The sequence below is a fragment of the Rana temporaria genome, chromosome 8 (assembly GCF_905171775.1).
Source record: "Rana temporaria chromosome 8, aRanTem1.1, whole genome shotgun sequence".
Taxonomy (NCBI): Eukaryota; Metazoa; Chordata; class Amphibia; order Anura; family Ranidae; genus Rana; species Rana temporaria.
Genome location: NC_053496.1, coordinates 190,402,543 through 190,419,310, shown reverse-complemented (window position 1 = coordinate 190,419,310; position 16,768 = coordinate 190,402,543). Strand labels below are relative to the sequence as shown.

The 16,768-nt window shown below is 49.9% G+C and overlaps 1 protein-coding gene across 1 annotated transcript in view; it reads left to right on the top strand.

The window, feature by feature from the left end:
• Window positions 1-3,088: 3,088 nt before the first annotated feature.
• LOC120909785 overlaps window positions 3,089-16,768 on the top strand; it is a 57,650-nt gene continuing 43,970 nt past the window's right edge. Inside the window, exons 1-3 of the mRNA XM_040321518.1 lie at window positions 3,089-3,199; window positions 4,050-4,144; window positions 15,014-15,098. Coding sequence (XP_040177452.1) covers window positions 4,057-4,144; window positions 15,014-15,098 — 173 coding nt within the window. The 5' untranslated portion in view covers window positions 3,089-3,199; window positions 4,050-4,056. The remainder of the gene's footprint in view (window positions 3,200-4,049; window positions 4,145-15,013; window positions 15,099-16,768) is intronic.

The following is a 16,768-nucleotide window of genomic DNA, read 5'->3' as shown; positions in this document are numbered from 1 at the left end:
GCTATGACTCAGTTGAGTCGGCCTTGAGGACAGGTAAGTGTGTTTTTTCTCCTATCTGGTGTGTAGCATGTGAGGGGGTGGAAGGGAACATGTGACAAGTGTGTGGGTCCTCCAACATGTGAATGTTTTGTGTCATCCACAGATGTCCAGGAGGGAGCTGGGCCATCTGGTGCCTCTGCCCGTCCCACACCTTCACCCCCTGATCCTCATGCCCCTGACCCCCTGGGAGGCCAAGAGACATTGGTGGAGGGGAGTGCCCAGACCTCCAATGAAGAGGTGGTTGAGGAGGATGTAGTCCCTATGGGTGAGGAGGTGTGCCTCTATTTGGAGGAATCCTCCGTATCGGGTGAGCCGTCGCGGACCTCAAGCCCCATCTCTTCCAGCCCCTCAGGATCCATCCCCAACACACCCACTCCCTCAAGTGCCTCCCCGTATGCCAGGCCTCAAGCCTCTCCTGGCCCCAGGAAGGCTACCAGGAAGACTCCTTCCGGAACATTTAACCAGGGCACAGGACTCTCAGACCCGCCAATTGGGTGAGATGGCCGTTGAGATGCGGCATGTGGCAGTCAGCCTGGCCTCCACGGGCAACATAAATGACGCCCTTCAAGATCTCTCTGGCAACAGTGTAGCGGTGATCACCTGCCTGGGGGAGCTGCAGGCCACAACGGCTACCCTCGTGTCAGAGGTGAGGTCCCTGACAGAGGCCGTACAGGGCAACACAGCTGCCATTGAGGCGGAGGGGAGGCAGTCGCGGCTGGTGCAGGCAGAGACAAATACCATCCTCACCCGCATTGCCGTGGCTTTAGAGGGCAGGCCTCCAGTCAGGGAGAGACCAGGGGATGCTCCTCCAACTGATGCCCCCCACCTGAGCCTTCTACCAGGCAATTGCGTAGCCGTGGCCGTGGCAGCAGGCTTGGCCCACGACAGGGCAACTGATTTTTTGGTTTTGCCTTTTTTTTGCTCTGGTGAAGAGCGTTTTTGTTTGTTTTTCCTCAGGTCATGAGTTTTTTTTTTTTCAATTACTGCACACGGTGAGGCGTGCAGATTATAGTGTGACTGGTGTGTGAATGGGGGGGTGACACTCCTGCCAGCAAAGGGGTTTCACCCTCGGTCGTTGGGGAGAAGTGTTCCCCACGGTCGTGTGAATGTGGTATGAATGTTCAGCGACATAATTGGAGCCTTGGCGTGGCGTTGCTGCTCCCATGTCCGGCATGGTGGACTTGGGCTAATCCAATGTGAGGTGGATGTGGGGTGTGTGAGCTAGGGACCACAGTGGTGTGCATGCGTGCATTCTCCTTGTGTCATGAATGTGAATGTGTGTGTTTAACGTGCAAACATGTCTTCTGTGAGGCGTCTTCTGACTGCTGTTCCCTCAGCAGACGGGGTAGCCTCGGGCAGGGGGGGACTGTGTGGTTCGGGGGTCAGGTCATCACGTAGGTCAATCTCCAGGCCCTTTCTCATGGCGTAGTTGTGCAGCATGCAACATGCACCAATGATCTGGCACACAAAGTTTGGGGAATACATCAGGGTACCCCCAGACTTATCCAGACATCGGAAACGGGACTTCAGGAGGCCAAAGGTGCGTTCCACCACTCCCCGGGTACGTATGTGTGCAGCATTGTATCTTCTCTCTCCTCTGGTTTGGGGGTTCCGGAATGGAGTCATGAGATGGGGTCCAAGTGCATATGCAGAGTCACCTGGAAGGGAAAAGACAGGAGGATGTTAGTCGTGCATGTGCCCCTCGTGATGTCTGCATCATGGGGGGGGACAGTCATACCTGACACCCATGTCACTCACCAACCAGCCAGCTGTCCCCATACACGTTCTGTTGGGATGTTGCTTTGATGGTATATGTAGCTGTCGTGGCTGGACCCGGGGTGTTTGGCACGGACGTGCCATATGAGGCATTGGGCATCGGCTATCACCTGAACGTTGATGGAATGCCACTGCTTCCGATTGCGGTATATGTGCTCTGTGTCACGGGGGGGGCCGTAGTGCCACATGGGTGCAATCAATGGTCCCCACAGTGCGTGGGAATCCTGCAATTCTGTAGAAATCTGTCATTGCCTTCTGCCGCAGGTCCTCCTGGGTGGGTCTGATGATGTGGTGGGACATGCGTCTGAGGATTGCGGGGACAACCTGGTGCACACATCTGCTCATGGTGGATTGTGACATCCCAGACACGACTCCACTTGTGCGCTGAAAAGATCCAGTGGCGAGGAAATGCAGTGTTGCCATTACCTTGACCAGTGGCTGCACTGCATGTGAGCGGTGTGTCTGGCTGGTGATGTCATCATGCAGGGGTGTGGCTAATTCCAGGATGGCAGCAGGGCTGAATCTGAAGATACGATACACCTCCGAATCTCCTATGCCAATGACGTTCATGCACGTGCGGTATATCCTCTCCCGTGCCCTCCTACTACATGCCTCTGAACACACTAGTAGTGCTATGACCATGCCTGCCCCTGGCATGTTGGCACACAGATGTTGTCCAGCAAGTGTGGTTGCTCAGCTCGTCCGTAACGGTGCTGCTGGAGCTGCCCTGCACACGTCTGGTGCAAAGTTACCCCTGCTTTATGAGGGGTAACTTTAGACCGGACGTACAGCTTATGCGCACCGGGCGTAGCCTGCGTCGGGCTTACGTACGTTCGGGAATCAGCGTATCTCCCTCATTTGCATATTTGAATACAAAATCAATGTGAGCGCCAGATGCGCCCAGCGTAAATATGCGCCCACGCTACGCCAGCGTAGAAAAGTTACGTCGGTCGGAAGAAGCCTATTTTCAGGTGTATCTGGTTCTGTGGGTACGGCACAAAGACACGCCGGCGTATATTTACACGTACGCCGCGCATCTCGAGATACGCCGGCGTAACTTCTTTGAGAATCTGGGCCATGGAGTTTACAGACATGCCAGGAATTGGAAAATTGCCCAAAGTGTCATTTCTCAGACTGATGATTCCACCTTGTGCCCAATGTACTCCACCCCGAGGTCTGATGAAATGGTGTGACTCCCTGATAGGGTGTCACCGTATTATCTCTCCCTATTAGGGTGTCACCGTATTATCTCTCCCTATTAGGGTGTCACCGTATTCTCTCTCCCTTGTAGGGTGTCACCGCATTATCTCGTCTTATTAAGGTGTCGTGTCAGGTCATCTCTTCATTCTGGGAAAATTCTTCTCCTTCACAACACCGGACTCAGGTAAGACCTTCCAGGGCCTCTAATACAAGATATAAAAATGGGGGGAGTATGAAGACCAGGTCACAGGTGTGTTTCTGAATGTGTGTGTTTGATGCGTTTTTTTATGCGTTCCAAATCCTTTTCTCCTTTATTTTCTCTTCCTCGTGATACTTGAGTCCTCACGCGTTCCGGTGCACCTAGTAAGGAGGTTCCATGGTTTCCAATGGCAAAGTTCACACAGTGCTCGCAGTTCCAGGAAAGAAGTAGAACATGCTGCTGGATATGGAGGACGTTTTTTAGGTGTGAACCTTTCTGTTCCTTTTTCAATGTACTCAGGGGGTCTGGTGCGTTTTTGATTTGCTTTTCCACGTTCCAGTAAAGTTCTGTGCAGGAAAAATGCAGCATGTTCTATTTTCTTCTTCTTTATGAAATCAGAAGACGCTGGAACTGCAAGCACTGGTGTGAACTATGCCATTGGAAACAATGCAACTTACTTTCTATGCATTTCGGATGCAGAAAAAGCAATGGAACGCGTGAAGTAGTGAATAGTCCTAAGAAATAAAGGAATGTCAGGAAGAGGAACTCCCCATTCAACTTATAGAAAATAATTTTCAGGAGATAATTGTCTGTTCCTGAGAGGAAGGGATTCTCCTGCGCACAGCTCATTTCCTGTCCTAGCCTGTGATGGCGGATCACATAATGCTGAGTCAGGGCCGATCCGCCCTATAGGCTCACTATGCAAGCCGCTTAGGGCCCCAGGGAAGTCAGGATCGGCACTGTGCTGAGTGATTGTCTGTGTCTGAGGCGGAATGTGGGAAGGAGATCCTGGAGATCCTTTCATAGGAGATAACACGGCTTTCCTTCTATACAGATCAGACATGAGGACGTTGTACATCACTATGATCTTCGGGGTTCTCCTCCCTTCTGCCAGCGCTGAGGACTGGGATCTGGAGAAGATGAGACAATGTAAGTCTGGAATTTAAAGGACTGGAAGTACAGATCATCTGAATGTAGAACTAAAACTATCATTCTATATCATGTATAACATCAGCCCAGTCTTAGAGGCTTCCATAGACCATGGAGCCCTATAGACCAGGGAGCCCCATAGACCATGGAGCCCTATAGACCAGGGGCTTCCATACACTAGGGAGCCCCATAGACCAGGGGCTTCCATACACCAGGGAGCCCCATAGACCAGGGAGCCCCATAGACCATGGAGCCCCATAGACCATGGAGCCCCATAGACCATGGAGCCCCATAGACCAGGGAGCCCTATAGACCATGGAGCCCTATAGACCAGGGAGCCCTATAGACCAGGGGCTTCCATACACCAGGGGCTTCCATACACCAGGGAGCCCCATAGACCATGGAGCCCTATAGACCAGGGAGCCCCATAGACCATGGAGCCCCATAGACCAGGGAGCCCCATAGACCATGGAGCCCTATAGACCAGGGAGCCCCATAGACCATGGAGCCCTATAGACCAGGGAGCCCCATAGACCATGGAGCCCCATAGACCAGGGAGCCCCATAGACCATGGAGCCCTATAGACCAGGGAGCCCCATAGACCATGGAGCCCTATAGACCAGGGGCTTCCATACACCAGGGAGCCCTTTAGACCAGGGGCTTCCATACACCAGGGAGCACTATAGACCAGGGGCTTCCATACACCAGGGAGCCCTATAGACCAGGGGCTTCCATACACCAGGGAGCCCTATAGACCAGGGGCTTCCATAGACCAGGGAGCCCTATAGACCAGGGGCTTCCATAGACCAGGGAGCACTATAGACCAGGGGCTTCCATAGACCAGGGAGCACTATAGACCAGGGGCTTCCATACACCAGGGAGCCCTATAGACCAGGGGCTTCCATACACCAGGGAGCCCTATAGACCAGGGGCTTCCATAGACCAGGGAGCACTATAGACCAGGGGCTTCCATACACCAGGGAGCCCTATAGACCAGGGGCTTCCATAGACCAGGGAGCACTATAGACCAGGGGCTTCCATACACCAGGGAGCCCTATAGACCAGGGGCTTCCATAGACCAGGGAGCCCTATAGACCAGGGGCTTCCATAGACCAGGGAGCACTAAAGACCAGGGGCTTCCGTAGACCAGGGGCTTCCATAGACCAGGGGCTTCGACTAAGGAGCCCTATAGACCAGGGACCCCTATAGACCAGGGGCTTCCATAGACCATGGACTTCCATAGACCAGTGAGCCCTATAAACCAGGGGCTTCCATAGACCAGGGAGCCCTATAGACCAGGGAGCCCTATAGACCAGGGAGCCCTATAGACCAGGTGCTTCCATAGACCAGTGAGCCATATAGACCAGGGGTTTCTATAGACCAGGGAGCCCTATAGACCAGGGAGCCCTATAGACCAGGGATCCCTATAGACCAGGGGCTTCCATAGACCAGGGAGCCCTATAGACCAGGGAGCCCTATAGACCAGGGGCTTCCATAGACCAGGGGCTTCCATAGACCAGGGAGCCCTATAGACCAGGGAGCCTTTTAGACCAGGGAGTCCTATAGACCTGGGGCTTCCATAGACCAGGGAGCCTTATAGACCAGGGAGTCCTATAGACCAGGGGCTTCCATAGACCAGGGAGCCCTATAGACCAGGGAGCCCTATAGACCAGGGGCTTCCATAGACCAGGGGCTTCCATAGACCAGGGAGCCCTATAGACCAGGGGCTTCCATAGACCAGGGAGCCCTATAGACCAGGGACTTTCATAGACCAGGGAGGCCTATAGACTAGGGGCTTCCATAGACCAGGTAGCCCTATAGACTAGGGGCTTTCATAGACCAGGGACTTTCATAGACCAGGAAGGCCTATAGACCAGGGAACCCTATATACCAGAGGCTTCCATAGATCAGGGAGCCCTATAGACCAGTGGCTTCCAGGGAGCCCTATAGACCAGGGAGAAGTGGGGGGGTGGGGGATAGTCTAAGTGAAGACTGCAGTATCTAGATAAGAGGGTTACTTTTAGTAGCAGAAATTGACCAAAAAACTTGATTTAGAAATGTATCAAAATGAAATTTATTTAGCACAGATTGGTGCAATTTGACAAATAATCAGATAAAAAATCTAATTAGTATTTGAGAGTTCCTGTACACATAAAACAAGACTTACAAGACTCACTGGACTACAAATAACGGCGCCCGTCTACGCGCGCTGAAGGTTCACACATCAGTGACATGCATCATAAGTTAGTTTCAATTTTTGGATGCCCCGATCATGAATCGTCGGGACTATAACCAGGATGGTTATATGTGGGGAACGTTAAATCTCACCACATGTATAATACTAAAGTATCTAATTGGTGCTTTACCTGATGGGTGAACCTGTGACTAGGGGGATGGGGGGAGGTGGGGAGTGTGGAGTATGTTGTATGTTGTCAGAGCTCTGAGTAATTTTAGAACGTTTTTTTCCAAAAAGGAAGTATGTATGTGCATTAAATGTATATACAAATTCGGTGGAAGTCCATAGATAATGTGGATCCAAAATTCAGTAGGTTTGATACTAGGTAGTTATTAGAAATTCTGACTGTATTAGTACCATGCTAAAATAGCGATACTTTGTTGGTATAGTTAATTCGAATAGCATCAATATTGGTTAATCAATCAAAGAATTTCCATAGATGTTGCTTGAAGTTATCGTTGGAATCAATTTGGAAATGAATTTCAGGTAATTCTATAATGTTTATAGTGTAATTTTATGACAACAATGGATCATGCTCTCGGCACCATGAGGGACTGCTGACCATAGTCTGTATTAGGATTACAGTATGGTAGTGTTGCTTGCTATGCATTCTTTCATTTGTTACCTTGACTTAAATACAGTTGCATCTTTGATCATCCGATCGAATATAGGTAAAATTACCGACCTGTATTTGTTGTGTGTTCGTCTTATTGGTAACGGCGTCTATGACTGTGTAGTAGCAAGTTTATCAGCTGTGTTCAGTTGGTCCGTGTGATCACTAAGGACCTTGATGGGCTGGTTGCCGTGATTCGCACAGCTGTTTTTTCCTCCCTTCTTCCGCGATCCCCTCCCTTTGGTCGAGGGAGGCTGCTCGAGGAGCGCTGGGTAGCGTGTAAGTCTTGGTGCTGGCTTTCAAGCAGTCATATTGGCACTGGGCGCCTCGTCTGCTCAACAACCCGTAGGTTGTATTTCGATGGAGCAGTCCCTCCGATCTCCCTTCGGTCAGCTGAGCGCCGGTGTAGACGTAGCGGGCGTCGGGTTGTGACGTCGACGCGTTTCGCCGTGCTTAGTGGCGTAGCTTCTTCCTGGACGTACTGCACAGATAGTCGGTGGGTGTTATATATTGTTGTCTTGATTGGTGTCAATCGAAAATAACGATCGTTCTAGGAGTTCTGTCAGAAATTAACTCAATGTAATACACCAGTGTAGAGGAACTTGTAATTTAAATGAAGTAAGCCCTGATTTGATTTTGTACTACCGTGGAAGTTTACGCCTTGGTTAAAGCAGCATGACAAAACTTTAAAAATATATTTTATATGTTGGAACATTTGTAATGTAGCAGAAAAACGAGAACAAAACAAAAATTAGAGGTAAAAAATTAGAAGTAAAGAATGAATAATAGCATTGTTTGTTGTGAGACTTAAATAGGTGTCTCTATGTTATCAAAGGTAATTTTCGTATGAGTATGTATTAATATCAAGGAATACAGTAGGGGATTTACATAAAGGACAGTCAACATAGACTAAGGTGGTGCATTTGTATAAACATTATTTTAGAAGGAGGTAAGGAGTGAAAGAACTATTATTATGTTGTTTGTGGAGGAAGAAAAATTAGTATATCAGCTGAATTAATAGATGACCAATTAGTTTATTCGCTTGTATTGATTTGGTCATATAATTTTAATTTTAAGTATTAGGATGTCATATAGTAGATGAGCTAAGGATTCAAGAAAATCTGTAAATTTAGCTCTGTATTTAAGCCGGCCGGCGTGAGCGATTGTAAGCGATAAATCCAGAGTTTTTCTTTTTGTAACAATATTTTGTCAAAGTCGCCACGTCGACTCGACAGTTTTAGATGATAAATTCCTTTTACTGTTAGTCCACGCGAGTCTCGGTTGTGGAATTGAGCAAAGTGTTTTGCTAGGGGCTTTTCTGGGGTTTTTACTTTCTCGTTTATCTCCCTTGAGATCCAGGATCTAATCAATTGCCTTACGGAACGTGTGATCTATATGATCACATGCCCGTGTAAAAAAATCTACATCGGGAAAACAAAACGCCCCCTAAAGGTACGAATTGGCGAGCACTTGAGGGAGATAAACGAGAAAGTAAAAACCCCAGAAAAGCCCCTAGCAAAACACTTTGCTCAATTCCACAACCGAGACTCGCGTGGACTAACAGTAAAAGGAATTTATCATCTAAAACTGTCGAGTCGACGTGGCGACTTTGACAAAATATTGTTACAAAAAGAAAAACTCTGGATTTATCGCTTACAATCGCTCACGCCGGCCGGCTTAAATACAGAGCTAAATTTACAGATTTTCTTGAATCCTTAGCTCATCTACTATATGACATCCTAATACTTAAAATTAAAATTATATGACCAAATCAATACAAGCGAATAAACTAATTGGTCATCTATTAATTCAGCTGATATACTAATTTTTCTTCCTCCACAAACAACATAATAATAGTTCTTTCACTCCTTACCTCCTTCTAAAATAATGTTTATACAAATGCACCACCTTAGTCTATGTTGACTGTCCTTTATGTAAATCCCCTACTGTATTCCTTGATATTAATACATACTCATACGAAAATTACCTTTGATAACATAGAGACACCTATTTAAGTCTCACAACAAACAATGCTATTATTCATTCTTTACTTCTAATTTTTTACCTCTAATTTTTGTTTTGTTCTCGTTTTTCTGCTACATTACAAATGTTCCAACATATAAAATATATTTTTAAAGTTTTGTCATGCTGCTTTAACCAAGGCGTAAACTTCCACGGTAGTACAAAATCAAATCAGGGCTTACTTCATTTAAATTACAAGTTCCTCTACACTGGTGTATTACATTGAGTTAATTTCTGACAGAACTCCTAGAACGATCGTTATTTTCGATTGACACCAATCAAGACAACAATATATAACACCCACCGACTATCTGTGCAGTACGTCCAGGAAGAAGCTACGCCACTAAGCACGGCGAAACGCGTCGACGTCACAACCCGACGCCCGCTACGTCTACACCGGCGCTCAGCTGACCGAAGGGAGATCGGAGGGACTGCTCCATCGAAATACAACCTACGGGTTGTTGAGCAGACGAGGCGCCCAGTGCCAATATGACTGCTTGAAAGCCAGCACCAAGACTTACACGCTACCCAGCGCTCCTCGAGCAGCCTCCCTCGACCAAAGGGAGGGGATCGCGGAAGAAGGGAGGAAAAAACAGCTGTGCGAATCACGGCAACCAGCCCATCAAGGTCCTTAGTGATCACACGGACCAACTGAACACAGCTGATAAACTTGCTACTACACAGTCATAGACGCCGTTACCAATAAGACGAACACACAACAAATACAGGTCGGTAATTTTACCTATATTCGATCGGATGATCAAAGATGCAACTGTATTTAAGTCAAGGTAACAAATGAAAGAATGCATAGCAAGCAACACTACCATACTGTAATCCTAATACAGACTATGGTCAGCAGTCCCTCATGGTGCCGAGAGCATGATCCATTGTTGTCATAAAATTACACTATAAACATTATAGAATTACCTGAAATTCATTTCCAAATTGATTCCAACGATAACTTCAAGCAACATCTATGGAAATTCTTTGATTGATTAACCAATATTGATGCTATTCGAATTAACTATACCAACAAAGTATCGCTATTTTAGCATGGTACTAATACAGTCAGAATTTCTAATAACTACCTAGTATCAAACCTACTGAATTTTGGATCCACATTATCTATGGACTTCCACCGAATTTGTATATACATTTAATGCACATACATACTTCCTTTTTGGAAAAAAACGTTCTAAAATTACTCAGAGCTCTGACAACATACAACATACTCCACACTCCCCACCTCCCCCCATCCCCCTAGTCACAGGTTCACCCATCAGGTAAAGCACCAATTAGATACTTTAGTATTATACATGTGGTGAGATTTAACGTTCCCCACATATAACCATCCTGGTTATAGTCCCGACGATTCATGATCGGGGCATCCAAAAATTGAAACTAACTTATGATGCATGTCACTGATGTGTGAACCTTCAGCGCGCGTAGACGGGCGCCGTTATTTGTAGTCCAGTGAGTCTTGTAAGTCTTGTTTTATGTGTACAGGAACTCTCAAATACTAATTAGATTTTTTATCTGATTATTTGTCAAATTGCACCAATCTGTGCTAAATAAATTTCATTTTGATACATTTCTAAATCAAGTTTTTTGGTCAATTTCTGCTACTAAAAGTAACCCTCTTATCTAGATACTGCAGTCTTCACTTAGACTATCCCCCACCCCCCCACTTCTCTATTTCTTTAATTTATTTATATGCTCAATACGGTTACAGTACCAGCACCGCCCACTTGACGGATGACCCCCTATAGGTGTACTCAATTAATGACACCTATCCAATAAGTGACACAACTTGCATTTTCCCTTTACCCTTTTCCCCTAAAATAATTTTCTATAGACCAGGGAGCCTCCATAGACCAGGGAGCCCTATAGATGATCATGGAGCCTTATAAATCAGGGAGCCCTATAGATCAGGGAGACCTATAGTCCAAAGGCTTCCATAGATCAGGGAGCCCTATAGACCAGAGGCTTCCATAGACCAGGGAGTCCTATAGACCAGGGGCTTCCATAGACCAGGGAGCCCTATAGACCAGGGAGCCCTATAGACCAGGGGCCTCCATAGACCAGGGAGCCCTATAGACCAGAGGCTTCCATAGACCAGGGAGCCCTATAGACCAGGGAGCCCTATAGACCAGGGGCATCTATAGACCAGGGAACCCTATATACCAGAGGCTTCCATAGATCAGGGAGCCCTATAGACCAGGGAGCATTATAGATGATCAGGGAGCCCTATAGTCCAGGGGCTTCCATAGATCAGGGAGCCCTATAGACCAGGGGCTTCCATAGATCAGGGAGCCCTATAGACCAGGGGCTTCCACAGACCAGGGAGCCCTATAGACCAGGGGCTTCCACAGACCAGGGGCTTCCATAGACCAGGGAGCCCTATAGACCAGGGAGCCCTATAGACCAGGGGCTTCCATAGACCAGGGAGCTCTGTAGACCAGGGGCTTCCACAGACCAGGGGCTTCCATAGATCAGGGATCTTTATAGACCAGGGGCTTCCATAGATCAGGGAGCCCTATAGACCAGGGGCTTCCACAGACCAGGGAGCCATATAGACCAGGGGCTTCCACAGACCAGGGAGCCCTATAGACCAGGGGCTTCCACAGACCAGGGAGCCCCATAGACCAGGGGCTTCCACAGACCAGGGAGCCCTATAGACCAGGGGCTTCCATAGACCAGGGAGTCCTATAGACCAGGGGCTTCCACAGACCAGGGAGCCCTATAGACCAGGGGCTTCCACAGACCAGGGAGCCCTATAGACCAGGGGCTTCCACAGACCAGGGAGCCCTATAGCCCAGGGGCTTCCACAGACCAGGGAGCCCTATAGACCAGGGGCTTCCATAGATCAGGGAGCCCTATAGACCAGGGGCTTCCATAGACCAGGGAGCCCTATAGACCAGGGGCTTCCACAGACCAGGGAGCCCTATAGACCAGGGGCTTCCACAGACCAGGGGCTTCCATAGACCAGGGAGCCCTATAGACCAGGGGCTTCCATAGACCAGGGGCTTCCATAGACCAGGGGCTTCCATAGACCAGGGAGCCCTATAGACCAGGGGCTTCCATAGACCAGGGAGCCCTATAGACCAGGGGCTTCCACAGACCAGGGAGCCCTATAGACCAGGGGCTTCCATAGACCAGGGAGCCCTGTAGACCAGGGAGCTCTGTAGACCAGGGGCTTCCACAGACCAGGGGCTTCCACAGACCAGGGGCTTCCATAGACCAGGGAGCCCTATAGACCAGGGGCTTCCATAGACCAGGGGCTTCCATAGACCAGGGAGCCCTATAGACCAGGGAGCCCTATAGACCAGGGAGCCCTATAGACCAGGGGCTTCCACAGACCAGGGAGCCCTATAGACCAGGGGCTTCCACAGACCAGGGAGCCCTATAGACCAGGGGCTTCCACAGGCCAGGGAGCCCTATAGACCAGGGGCTTCCACAGACCAGGGGCTTCCATAGACCAGGGAGCCCTATAGACCAGGGGCTTCCATAGACCAGGGAGCCCTATAGACCAGGGGCTTCCACAGACCAGGGGCTTCCATAGACCAGGGGCTTCCATAGACCAGGGAGCCCTATAGACCAGGGGCTTCCATAGACCAGGGGCTTCCATAGACCAGGGAGCCCTATAGACCAGGGAGCTCTGTAGACCAGGGAGCCCTATAGACCAGGGGCTTCCATAGACCAGGGAGCCTTATAGACCAGGGGCTTCCATAGACCAGGGAGCCCTATAGACCAGGGAGCTCTGTAGACCAGGGAGCCCTATAGATCAGGGGCTTCCATAGACCAGGGAGCCCCATAGACCAGGGAGACCTATAGACCAGGGAGCCCTATAGACCAGGGGCTTCCATAGACCAGGTGCTTCCATAGACCAGGGAGCTCTGTAGACCAGGGGCTTCCACAGACCAGGGGCTTCCATAGACCAGGGAGCCCTATAGACCAGGGGCTTCCATAGACCAGTGAGCCCTATAGACCAGGGGCTTCCATAGACCAGGGAGCCCTATAGACCAGGGGCTTCCATAGACCAGGGAGCCCTATAGACCAGGGAGCCCTATAGACCAGGGAGCCCTATAGACCAGGGGCTTCCATAGACCAGGGGCTTCCATAGACCAGGGAGCTCTGTAGACCAGGGGCTTCCACAGACCAGGGGCTTCCATAGACCAGGGAGCCCTATAGACCAGGGGCTTCCATAGACCAGTGAGCCCTATAGACCAGGGGCTTCCATAGACCAGGGAGCCCTATAGACCAGGGGCTTCCACAGACCAGGGGCTTTTCATAGATTGGTGGCCTTTATGGATCAGGGGCTCCTACAGATCAGGGACTTCTATACATGAAGGACCCCCATAGCTCAGGGGCATCCCTAGGTGACCTTATCCCCATGTTTTATTGAGTGGTTAGGTTCAGGGTTGAGGTTACTTTTTAGTGGTTAGAGGTTATGTTTGGGGCTTAGATTGAGGGTTGGGGTTGGATTCTGGGTTAGAGTAAAAGGTTGTGTTAGTGGTTAAAGGTTATGTTTAGGGAAATGAGGGTTGGGGTTAGGTTCAGGGTTAACATTAAGGGTTAGGTTGGGGCTAGTGGTTACATTTAGGTTAAAAAAAATTAGGGCTTACCTTGAGGGGTGGGGTTAAGTACTGGGTTAAGGCTTAGGTTGGGGTTAGTAGGTTATGTTGGGGTAAAGGTTCTAATTTACGGTTAGATTGAGGTTTAGGGCTAAGTGTTGGTTTAGGGTTAATAGTTTGTTAGGTTAGAGGTTGTGATTAAGGGTTAGGCTGAGGTTTGGGGTTAGATTAAGGGGTAGAGTTGAGGGTTATATTTAGGGGTAGAAGTTAGATTGAGTTTTGGAGTTAGATTCAGGGGTAAAGGTAAGGGTTAGGTTGAGGTTTGGGGGTAAAGGTGAAGGGTTAGGCTGAGGTTTGGGGTTGGATTCAGGGGTAAGGGTTCGGTTGAGGTTTAGGGTTAGATTAAGGGGTTAAGGTTAGGGTTAGATTTAGGGGTAAAGCTGAAGGTTAGGTTGAGGTTTGGGGTAAAGGTGAAGGTTGGGTTGAGATTTAGGGTTAGATTTAGGGGTAAAGGTAAAGGGTTAGGCTGAGGTTTGGGGTTGGATTCAGGGGTTAGGTTGAGGTTTAGGGTTAGATTAAGGGGTTATGGTTAGGGTTAGATTTAGGGGTAAAGGTGAAGGTTAGGTTGAGGTTTAGGGTTAGATTCAGGGGTAAAGGTGAAGGTTAGGTTGAGGCTTAGGGTTAGATTCAGGGGTAAGGGTTAGGTTGAGGCTTAGGGTTAGATTCAGGGGTAAGGGTTAGGTTGAGGCTTAGGGTTAGATTCAGGGGTAAGGGTGAAGGTTAGGTTGAGGTTTAGGGTTAGATTCAGGGGTAAAGGTGAAGGTTAGGTTGAGGCTTAGGGTTAGATTCAGGGGTAAAGGTGAAGGTTAGGTTGTGGTTTAGGGTTAGATACAGGGGTAAAGGTGAAGGTTAGGTTGAGGTTTAAGGTTAGATTCGGGGGTAAAGGTGAAGGTTAGGTTGTGGTTTAGGGTTAGATTTAGGGGTAAAGGTGAAGGTTAGGTTGAGGTTTAAGGTTAGATTCGGGGGTAAAGGTGAAGGTTAGGTTGAGGTTTAGGGTTAGATTCAGGGGTAAAGGTGAAGGGTTAGGCTTAGGATTAGATTGGAAGTTGAGATCATTTTCGTAGCACTACTTTCCAAAGACCAGAAGACGATCGATCCTGCATGTAAAGTCTCTTGGTGCCCATTGGACGTTTCTCAGAGATTGTACAAACCCACAAAGTCGGGAAAGTCTCCATTGATTGGCTCCTGGGGTCGGAAGTTCTAGAGTCGGCCCCTCCTGCAGTTACATTGGAAAGTGGAATTTCGTATTCTTTGTAAGGTGGGAAGGAATAGACTGAGACATTGAAACAATGAGAGCAGAAGTGGGCGGGGCAGTGGGCGGAATGCCCACCCCTGAGGTTCACACCAGCCTTCTTTTCCTGCAGGTACGTGCTCAATGAATGCAACAAAGGAAATCCCATCAGCCGTGGCCCGAGGCTGCATTACAGACCCCCAGGGACAGAGAGTCACGTAAGTTATAGAAATGAGAATGATATTGTTCAATGTATCCTGTGATTGGATAAGAAGCTTTCATCAGATTCTTGGACAGGAAGTCAGCTGTGTGTAGGAGAATATCTTCCCCCGGGATCTGTGAGAAGGATTGTGGCTCTCGAGTTGGGAAATGAGGTTGGGAAGGGTGTTGCCTCGTTTGTTGGCTTTATCTATCGAATAAATAATTCATGTGGCCCCGCCCTGTACGGGAACACCCATAAAAGCAGAACCTGAGCTTCTAAATGTAACCATCGCTGAAGAACGCACGTGTGCGGAGGCGACCGTTCCACGAGAACCGTCCAAAGATTCAAAAGCTTTATTCCATGAAAGGTCCGGAATTCTTTCCATAGAAAGGGATTGGTGGAGACCCTTGGGGGCGTTAACTTCACAAGCACCTGAAATCCCACCCGTGTCCCCGACATAAACAAGATATGTGGTCCCCCCCATTCAGACAATGGGACCACCCATCAAGCAGAAGAACCAATAGGAAGATGCAGAATTTGTGCGGAGGCCGACCAGCCCTTGTGGGGTTTTTCCACAGAAAGTCAAGTTTGCATATCGGGTTCAGGGGTTACAGGGAAGGTTCATTAAAAGAAACTTGAGGTGCGCCCCTCCCCCCGTGTGCCTGTACCCCTCCATCTCAATTAGAAGGGTATGCCAGGGCAGCACTTGTGTCTGCAGTACCCCACCTTCCCGTCCCCCACCTCTACCCCACCTTCCTGTCCCCCACCTTCCCGTCCCCCACCTTCCCACCCCACCTTCCCGTCACCCACCTCTACCCCACCTTCCCGTCCCCCACCTTCCCACCTCTACCCCACCTTCCCGTCCCCCACCTTCCCACCTCTACCCCACCTTCCCGTCCCCCACCTCTACCCCACCTTCCCACCTCTACCCCACCTTCCCGTCCCCCACCTTCCCACCTCTACCCCACCTTCCCGTCCCCCACCTTCCCACCTCTACCCCACCTTCCCGTCCCCCACCTCTACCCCACCTTCCCACCTCTACCCCACCTTCCCGTTCCCCACCTCTACCCCACCTTCCCGTCCCCCACCTCTACCCCACCTTCCCGTCCCCCACCTTCCCACCTCTACCCCACCTTCCCACCTCTACCCCACCTTCCCGTCCCCCACCTTCCCACCTCTACCCCACCTTCCCGTCCCCCACCTTCCCACCTCTACCCCACCTTCCCGTCCCCCACCTTCCCACCTCTACCCCACCTTCCCGTCCCCCCACCTTCCCACCTCTACCCCACCTTCCCGTCCCCCACCTCTACCCCACCTTCCCACCTCTACCCCACCTTCCCGTTCCCCACCTCTACCCCACCTTCCCGTCCCCCACCTCTACCCCACCTTCCCGTCACCCACCTTCCCACCTCTACCCCACCTTCCCACCTCTACCCCACCTTCCCGTCCCCCACCTTCCCACCTCTACCCCACCTTCCCGTCCCCCACCTTCCCACCTCTACCCCACCTTCCCGTCCCCCACCTTCCCACCTCTACCCCACCTTCCCGTCCCCCACCTTCCCACCTCTACCCCACCTTCCCGTCCCCCACCTCTACCCCACCTTCCCACCTCTACCCCACCTTCCCGTTCCCCACCTCTACCCCACCTTCCCGTCCCCCACCTCTACCCCACCTTCCCGTCACCCA